General features: G+C 39.2%; 1 protein-coding gene across 1 annotated transcript in view; it reads right to left on the bottom strand.

Annotated features, from left to right (window-relative positions):
• Positions 1–237: 237 nt before the first annotated feature.
• LOC306841695 (putative C-type lectin domain family 20 member A) overlaps positions 238–9,681 on the bottom strand; it is a gene marked incomplete at its 5' end in the record, with an annotated part of 13,535 nt that continues 4,091 nt past the window's right edge. Inside the window, 4 exons of the mRNA XM_079371650.1 lie at positions 238–797; positions 989–1,080; positions 1,201–1,551; positions 3,220–3,591. Coding sequence (XP_079227776.1) covers positions 672–797; positions 989–1,080; positions 1,201–1,551; positions 3,220–3,591 — 941 coding nt within the window. The 3' untranslated portion in view covers positions 238–671. The remainder of the gene's footprint in view (positions 798–988; positions 1,081–1,200; positions 1,552–3,219; positions 3,592–9,681) is intronic.

Genomic DNA, 9,681 nt, shown 5'->3' with positions numbered 1-9,681 from the left:
CTGCTGATGAAGAGTGATAACTGGTCACTTCTTAGTGATGCATGTTTTTGAAACAGAACTGTGTTGTAGAAAATGTTGTCATGTGATCATCACGCTCCGCTGGAAATGTCTGTTTTCAAGTCTTTATTTAATTTGATTTACTTTACTCTCCTCTTCATGCAGGAGATTCACTTTAAAGTCAACAGTAAACACAAACCTTGTAACATTACACAGTTTCTTAAACACACAGATTATATATCTATTCATGGCAATAAAATGACAACACACTAATAGTGATATTTATAAGGGTTCATGTCACTACAGGGGTCACAAACACACTAGTTCAATAGATGAGTCTTACACAGTTAAGTGAATTGAACTCTTAGTATTGTATGAAGGTGATATTTAAAGTTACAATACACCTTTTAAATTATTATGTATACACTGAATGACTTAGTCACTCATTGTAAAGCATGTCTCTGATAGATTCATCATTCAACATTGATTACACTCATTACTGTGAAGTTAAACAGGTACATTTCATGTGCAGAGACTAAACTTTTCATTGTTTTTCTTCTGAGGACTTTTTTTAAGTTAAAAGTCAGACTAAAAAGGTAGGTCTTGAGTTATTGATTCTGATATTAAATCAGATCTGTCCCATCTCTAATTACAGACTGAGCTGTGAAAGTGAACTATGGCTGTACAGTCTTCTTCTTCTTTGACATTTTCTTCTCCTTGTGGAAAACTTTCCCATCAGGCTGCTCTCTCCACTTCAGGGTGACTCCACTCAGTCCATTCTCCTTCAGCCGGTCCTGGAACTGAAAGATACATAGGGAAACCATTTCTAAACTTTTTCTTCAATCTGTATTGTTGTTGGAAGCTTGAATGAGTTTCACCTGGCAGGCTAACAGGATAGAAACACAGTCAAACACACAAATGAGGAAAAACATTCCCCCATCACTCACTTGGACAACCATTCAAAGTTTTCTAAAAAGGTTTGGAGACTCACCTTTTTCAGGATCAGTGCTTTCACAGCAGGGTCATTCAGATCCACAGTGGAGTCCTCTGGCTTCATCCTGATCTTTATCACCTGCTGTCTTACTGTCAAACAGAAACAAAGAAGAAACTGTGCTGTCCAGTTACTGCTTCATTACAATAAATTACAAATGATCATCATCTAAAGCTACAATCTCTTTAAGTGAAAGTCAGTTTATCACTTACCTGAGCTGTAGCAAACGAACGGGTATTTAGTTTTGCAGTCTGACAGAATCCATTGTCCTGATTTTGGCAACTCTGCAGCTCCACAAGCCACACTCATGGAGCCTAATGGAGTTGGACTGCGTTTCCAGTTTGTGTATGTAGAGAGACTCCCATTAGACCAGTAAATGTCAGGATCTCTGTACAAACCAATCCAAACCCAGGTTCCTGTTGGCATCAAACTCCAGATCTTCTTGTTCCCATTGTAGCTCGTCACAGTGGCCAGGTCTATGTAGTTCTCCCTACAGTACTTCTGAGCGTCGGACCAACTCTTTACCTCACTGACAGAAACAAAGTGAGGATCCTGTGGAGTCCCTGCAGTTACAGTTGGAAATGTAATATGTAATTATATAAATTATTAAGTGACCTTCCTCTCTGAAGAGACGTTAAGGAAACATGCTGTGTTGAAGTGCTGGCTTTTCTGAGAAGAAACAGCAGACCGTATGTCCTCCTTCTAACTTCAGATTCTGGTCCTGAATCAGTGATTTAGGCAGAAATGGGAAAATAGGAGGTGCAAAAAAAAAATACAGGGGGTGCATTTTTTTTCAGTGTCACTTACGGCAGCGCGGCGGAACGGAGGTTATGTGCGCCCTAACACACTGGTTTTTGAAGAAAACTGAATAAGTCTCTAAATGGTGCATTCTGTTCAATAAGATGCATTGTTACACATTTTAGTTTTCACATTTTAGTTTTCCCAAGTTTGATAGTGTTGATTTACTGTACAGCCCCTGCCCTGACACAGGGCATTCGTCATTTGACTGCAACTCACTTGGTTCATCTCGTCTAACCCCTTTGTTGGCCCACTACTTCTATCCGCACTTTCTTTAAAAAACAAACAAATAAATAAACTTATATTACATGTGTCATCCAGTAATAGTAGATAGTAGAATAGTAGATTAGATCCCTAATCTGTCAGCATTTTCGAATGCCCTGAAAAGGTGGAGCTAAACACTAAGTTCGTTGATTGGTTGAAAGAATCGTCACTTCCCGCGTTACGTCGGTAAACAAAACTCTGCCGTGTTTAAACCATTGACTGTTATAACACAGCTGATAGTTTACTTCTGTATTTCTCCTCGCGGCACACAGCCTTCTCTGAAACAAAGCTGGATGAGTTTTTGTAATAAAGAGTCACATGACAGTGACAGAGGGGCTGAACTGCTGGATGTCTTCCAGCGTTGGTTTTGTTTGTGTAGCGTTTTTCTCCTTTGTTGAATTTATTAGTTAGCCGTTAGCGGTTAGCTTCTATCTTAAGACGCTATTTACATGGCGGCTATCGTCATCCGGCTGACACGCCGCCTACCATATAGTGCACAGATGGCTGTGGAAAAGCAAATGGGATCGGGCTTAAGCTTGTCGGTACCGGTATTTGGCAAACATTCTTTGCCAGAATTAGAATGTAGCCTAATCAGATATTTACCACACCTTTTAGAAACCCATGTTCATAGTAAGTACGTCTGTTAAATGTAGGTATTTGCACGGCCTAGGTCAAGCCGTGTAATCATTTCAAGGCCATGTTTTTTTAAAGTAGGCTGTGCAAAAAGCGGTTTCGTGGCAGGCTACCTAATTCTATGTCCTGAATTGACTATTGGTTTTGACCAGAAACGGTAGGCGCTTTTAATATCCGAGTTGGTTTTGAAAAACGAACAGAAGATAGAGGACAGAACGTTTTTTTGACTGATACAGAGCTGGCTAAACACTGAAACTTCTGTTTCTGTGACATAACAACCTTGGTGCACATTAACTCCAGGGAGGAGGAAGGGGTGGAGACAGACCTCTCTCCCCGACGTGTATCCTAATGAATCCTCCCTGAATCAGATTTTAGCTCTAGAGAATGGAATAACATTGGACCTTCTTTTAAAGGAGAGATTACACCCTTATCATTTCTGTGCACTAATACTCCATCACACTCCTTCAAATCAGTGCTCAAGTTGTGCCAATCAAAGGGAAAAAGTCTCAACATGCCTCTGTTTCTTGCTCTCTTACCTGTGTAACAGATAAATGGAAGTTCGTCAAAGCAGAAATAGTCCTGCCATATTCCATCATCTCTCAACTGAACACAGTATTGACCTCCCCTAAAGTTGGGTTCTGATCCAGGTTCCCAGTTCCTGTAATCAGCCTCACTCTCTGTGTAGTTGTCTGACCATTTCCACTGGATCTTACTGTACAGACCGATCCAGACAGAATGATCACTGAGCAGAGATGGAACTGTGGATTTCAGTTGTTCCACTTCTTCATAGTTTTCAACAGTGGCCAGGTCTGTGTACTTCTGTCTGCAGTGGGTCTGAGCTTCAGTCCAAGTCATAGGCTCAGCTACATAGTGGTACTGAAAGGGAAGGCATGAGGAGATGTTCCAGCCTGTGAGGAGAACATACAGTAAGCAGTAAATAAACAGGTGCTCTGCTGCACCTACAACATTAATGATTCAAAAAAACTGCTTAAAGACAACTATTCATGTGCAAAGTTTCTGTTTATGTGGAGATACAGTTGTCAACAATTAAAGCTAAATAAAAGCAACAACACCTGGGGGATATTCCATGACGCAAGATGAAGCTGTATCCTTGCTTATTTCAATAAGTCTGTATGTACATCCTTTCCACTTCTCTGTTTTAAAGAGACAGTCTCTTGTTGGATATAACGTTCCCCTACTCAGACCTTGAGGTGTCCACAGGCTATGTAAACTTGAACCCCCTCCATTCAGATATGGCTGTACTTTTCCAGAGAAAGAGCTGCCCTTAAATCTGTGATTTTAATGTTTAATGGCTTTCATGCCTTGAAGGTCAAGGTCATCTTTGTTAATTTTTCAACATCTGCTGGGCATACAGAAGAATTGAAAACGTTTCTCTCTGAGCCATGGTGTAAACTAACAGTTGATAGATTTTAAAAATATATACAAAAATATAACGGAAAAAAATAAAAGTACAGACTTACAGAACTTTCAAACGATGTGCGTTTTGACAAACAACAACAAATGTGCATGGAGTTCTACTAACCGCAAATAATTAAATACAAGGCGCTAACTTAGGTAATGAAAATAATACATATTTGTTTTTTGTTTTAAGAGTCGTTTTGTTTTTAAAGTGACTGATGCGTCTGTGTTGCTGATGAGGGACAGTCTTTAAGTGGTATTCATGTAAAAGTATCTAGTGCTTATTGGTTTCCAGTTCGATTGGGGGCAGAGAAAAGGCAGGGGGTATTTTTTTATTGTAAGCAATACTTAGATTTGGATCTCTGTCGGAATTTCTCCAAATTTGTTTGTGTCGTATAAGTTGCTACTGGATACTTCATTTTCCCTCAGGATGTCTGTCCGTCTTCTAAATACGAAAGTTCAGACAAAGAAGTTTTAATAAAAGATTTTTTTCTTTTACATTTATATCTATACTTTATACATTGCTCTGGGGAATATAATATTGATTTGCTGCTAGCATACTATTGTAATTATATATAATTTGTATTATATTTAAATTCTATACATTGCACAAACATATATAACTGAATATTGTCTCTATTGCACTATATCATATAGTCCTTTATAACTGTCTACTGTTCACATAACTCGCTGCCTCTGGTCACTTTAGCCTGCTATTCATTCACTGCACATCATTCTTCATTGTCCTGTTGAGTTCAACCATTATGTTTAGTCCTCTGTATACTTCCTGTTCTAATTTCCCCATTGGGGATCAATAAAGATATAGCTTATCTTATCTTAAAAAAGCAAAAAATAACAGTCAAGTGCACATGAGCCTGAAACTTCAATAACTCAGTAAGGTTAGTTCAGCTGTCGACAACTCTAACTCTCCCCTCTGTGTGACTCATTTGATCGTCCTTTCATTCATCCATTCATTTGGGTTTTCCACACTTAAATGTTTCAGATCATCAAACAAATTTAAACAGTGAAATATAACAAGTAAATACAAAATGATGTTTTTAAATGAAGGGTTTTATTAATGAGGAATAAAAAAAATCCAAAGCTACATGGCCCTGTGAGAATGTTTGCCCTCTAAACCTAATAACTGGCTTGGGCCACCCTTAGCAGCAACTACTGCAATCAAGCATTTGAGACAACTTACAATGAGTCTTTTTCAACGCTGTGGAGGAAATTTGGCCCACTCAATTTTTGCAGAATTGTTGTAATTCAGCCACATTGGAAGGTTTTTGAGCATGAACCACCTTTTTAAGGTCATGCCACAGCATCTCAACATTTGAGTGTGGAAAACATGCAAAAAACAAAGAAATTAAGAAGGGGGCAAACGCTTTTTCACACCACTGCATGTATCTTTGTATGCATATGTTTCATGATATTTAAATCTGCTCAAAACAGTGACATGATTTGAATTGCCCACCTGGGACAAAACTTATATACATATCATCCTGGTGTTAAAGTCAAACATTTGAGCTCGTTTAAATGAGTGGGCATGGATGAATGGCTCAGTGGAGCAGGTTTCAATTTTCAAAAAGACCTTCCAGTGGATGTGTTTTTGTCCTACATTCATGACAATTGTATGCACTACACTGCATTTACATAAATCCTCTCACACCCTCAATCAAAACATTACAGGAGGTCTGCCATTTTGTTTTTTTGAATAAAAGAAAATGGACTCAGATTTGCATTTCACAGGTTACCTTTTTGAATGATCTTGTCTGAGGGCTTTTATCCGATCATCGTAAACTCAGTCTGTGTGTTGTAGACATGTTGAAAATCCCCTGTTGTGCTTTGCACAATGCTACATAAAAGTGCGTGGCCATGATGTCTCGATGTCCCTTTTTAACCTTTCCAAAATACCTCTCCATAGTTTTTTTTCTCTATCACACATTACAATGTTTATGCATTTTAACCATGTTATGATCAACATAAATTCTCTGACACCGATAGTCATAACAATATAGGAAATCCAACATAGTATTTTAAATACAAGGAAAATGGCACCAATTAGATTTTCACAGGTTACCTCTGTGAATAATTCATCCGATTGACGCAAACTCAGTGTCAGTATCTTTTTGACATGTAGAAGGTCTCCTGTTGTGATCGACACAATAATACATGCTGAGGTGTGGCTGCGGCTTTCGTTTACCTTTTATGTCTCGTCACACCACTTTCAACCTTCCAAAAAGAACTTCCAATAGACCCTTTTTCACATAAGTGCATTTTTTATGCACATTAACTATGTCCGGACCTTTATTATATCCCCTGGCCCCTATATTCAAATTCCAACCATCATTTTAAAAGTTATAAATAATGACCCAAATTTGCAATATTAGGCTTCCTATGTGAACATAATTCTTGAGACGTTGTTTTTCCGATCATTGTGAACTCGGTGTCAGTGTGTTCTAGACATGACTAACCACTAAAGACATTGTGGTTTGTAGCATAATAAGCAGTTATATTTAAACAGGGTTTACTGACCTGAGAGACACAAGAGACCCAGCAAGAACTTCTCCATCATCCTGGTGCTCTGTGAACTGAATACGACCATCAAGACTCTCTACTGATATCAGTGACACTGATATGCAAATTTAAAGAAATTCAACACGAGCTCCTTATCCCAGCAGCACAAACAACTCAATGACCTGGTTGTAAAGTTAGGACCTGACTTGTAGATACTTTGCCACTTGTTCTGCATACTTTCCTCAGTGTTGTCACCTGTGGAAATAATCAATCTAAACACTGAAGATTCTTTGTGGTCATGGTACATGATCTTTGAGAAGTTTTTAAATGTGCTTCATCAGTAAACTTGTCATGTGTCGTCCTGTCTAACTGAAGCATATACAAACTTTTTTTGAGAAGAAACAAGGAAATTAAAGTTAGTCTGATGTAAGGGGTTGTTTGTGTGCTGTATTTAAACTCTGCTTCCTGTGAATGAAAAACAGAGCCTCATCGTTCTGGCTTCAACATTTGCATTTATTTAACTTTGAAATTGTTAACGAAGTAAATTCACCTTCATCGTGTCAGGAGAAATGTAAATGACCATGTAAGGGGAACAAGACAATCCATCTAGTCTGAGGTTTAACTGGACTGTGATTTTAGAGAATATAGACTCATGAGCTGACTTGAGCCCTACAATTAACCGAAAATGGATCTGTAGACAAGGTAATTTTTTTTATATCATCTGGAAGTCATTGGACTAATCCTAAATACGTAATTTTCTCAATCTCTATAATCTTGAGGTTGTTCTCTAACCAACGCTGTTTTTATTTAAGCTGAAATGTGTAGGTCATCATGCAAATGAACATCTCCCAACAGTCAAATGATGGCTCACCTCAGGTTCAGTGTTGTCTTTCTTCTCGCTGTGAGAAGGCAATACATCCACCCAACAATCCACACAGAACATACAAAGTAGAAAATAAATGTAAACAACGTTTATATGATAATTTGTCTGAAACCCCCCCCCCCCCCCCGTCTCTGGAATTCTCTCCCACAATCAATCCATGACATCAATTCTCTTCCCATCAAAACTCAACTTTTTAGACTTCTGTATGAAACACACACTCCTCACTGTTGTTTTGTTTTGATGTAGCTGATTGTGTTCATGTTTATTGTACTGTTTTTATTTTTCTGTAAAGTGAGCTTGAGTATCATGAAAGGCACCCTCAAATAAAATGTATTATTATTACGATGCAGGGAAAGAAGTCTGTGTTGGTAAAAATTCTGAGGGAGACCCCCAGACCCCCTTGCATGATGGTTCCCCCTTTCTAAACCAATATTTGGATATGGTACGAAATAATTTGACAGCTTGATGCTGATTACTACAGCAATATTAAAATGTGGCTTTTACTCGCTTGATTTTTCAAACTTTAGTTTTTGTTTTCTACTTTTCTGTACACTGGGGATCCATGAAGAGGTGAAACTGACACTAAATTGGAGGGACTAAATATCGTCCTCCTGCACCCTACCTTTTTAGTTCCAATATTTATATTTATCAGTTATTCAAATATATCTATTGTCCATTGATTGTGGTAAAAGATATGTTGTATGACAGTAGCTAGCTGTGAAAAAAGCAAGTGTGAGTAAGTTAATGTGAGGACCCTGCGGCATATTCTCCGGAGAATTCACCTCCAGCCAATGGGAGCAGAGTGATGTCTGCAGCACGGTGCAATGAGTGTCTGCACACGACCACTATGATCTCAGTGACCGTACGTTAAGTTTTTCTGTTTATCAGTATGTTGTTCTCCAATCTTATGTAGATGTCATTCCATTGGACTACACGTAGCATTTATATAAAGATAAATATTGTCATTGTAGAGTTGTGTAGCAGACTTGTTTTTGTCTTATCACGGGAGACCCCACCCACACTTCGTTGGTTTTGCAGGGAACGTCCCCATCTATGAAGTGCTTGTGTGAAAGGCTAGGTCGGGAGAATCTCCAGAGTGATCCTTTTGTAATTATCTAGATATTGTGCAGAGTGCATATGCAAATGCGGCTATATTTTCCTCATCGTTGGCCACGTCACGTGTATGGTTGTTATTCCTACTCATTGTTTGAACAAGCTTTTACTTGTTCTTGATTTAGGGCTGTGGAACAACACTTTCATGATTAATCAGGGGTGCTGGTAGCCTAGTGATTAGTGCAAGCGTCCCATCTACAGAGGCTATAGTTTTCCAAGCAAGTGGCCTGGGTTCAAATCCAGCATGTGGCTCCTTTCCTAAATGTGCATCTCGAAAAACAACAGCAGCAACAACAAAGTTGTTGGTCCAGTTTCCTGATCAGATTTTGTGGTACGATGGTTTTGAATGCAGAGCTAAAGTTTTTGAACAGCAATCTGACATCAGAGTTCTTGGTATCCAGGTGGGTGAGAGCCGGGTGAAGAGCAGAACAGATTCCATCCTCAGTGGATCAGTTGGCTCGGTATGCAACCTGGACCAGGTCTAGGTTTGTAGGAAGGATGGACTCTGTGTATGACATGACTAGACTTTCAAAGCATTTTATGAGGATGGGGGTTAATGCAACGGGGCGATAGTCATGGAAGCAGGATGGAGAGGACTTCTTTGACTCTGGTATGGTGGTGGTGGTCTTAAAAACACGCAGAAACAACAGCCTGTTTGAGATGAAGATGAAGACGTCTTTGAGCTCTTCAGACAGTCCTTCAGCACACGTCCAGAAATGATGTCTGGGCCTTGCGCTCGTTGATGGTGGAGAGTGTTTTCTATACGCTGGCTGCAGAGAGCCACAAAGCCTCATCATGAGGACAGGAGTGGTTATTTTGTGGTGGCATGTTTTTGGTTTCAAACCCTGCAAATAAGCTGTTGAGGTTGTTTAGCAGAGGGATGTCCCTGTCAGTTTTGTGGTGAAGGTTTGTATTCTTTGATGGTCTGGATGCCCTGCCACAGACTGTGAGTCTCTGGTGTCTTTGAAGTGGCCGATTATCTTTTCAGTCTACCTTTGCTTGGCTTTACAGGTTGGCTCTTGCTGTTCTAAGAACAGTTTCTTCAACCCGCTCTGAAAACCGCATT

Source organism: Symphodus melops (assembly GCF_947650265.1).
Source record: "Symphodus melops genome assembly, chromosome: 20".
NCBI classification, from domain to species: domain Eukaryota; kingdom Metazoa; phylum Chordata; class Actinopteri; order Labriformes; family Labridae; genus Symphodus; species Symphodus melops.
This window is presented reverse-complemented; position numbering and strand designations above follow the sequence as displayed.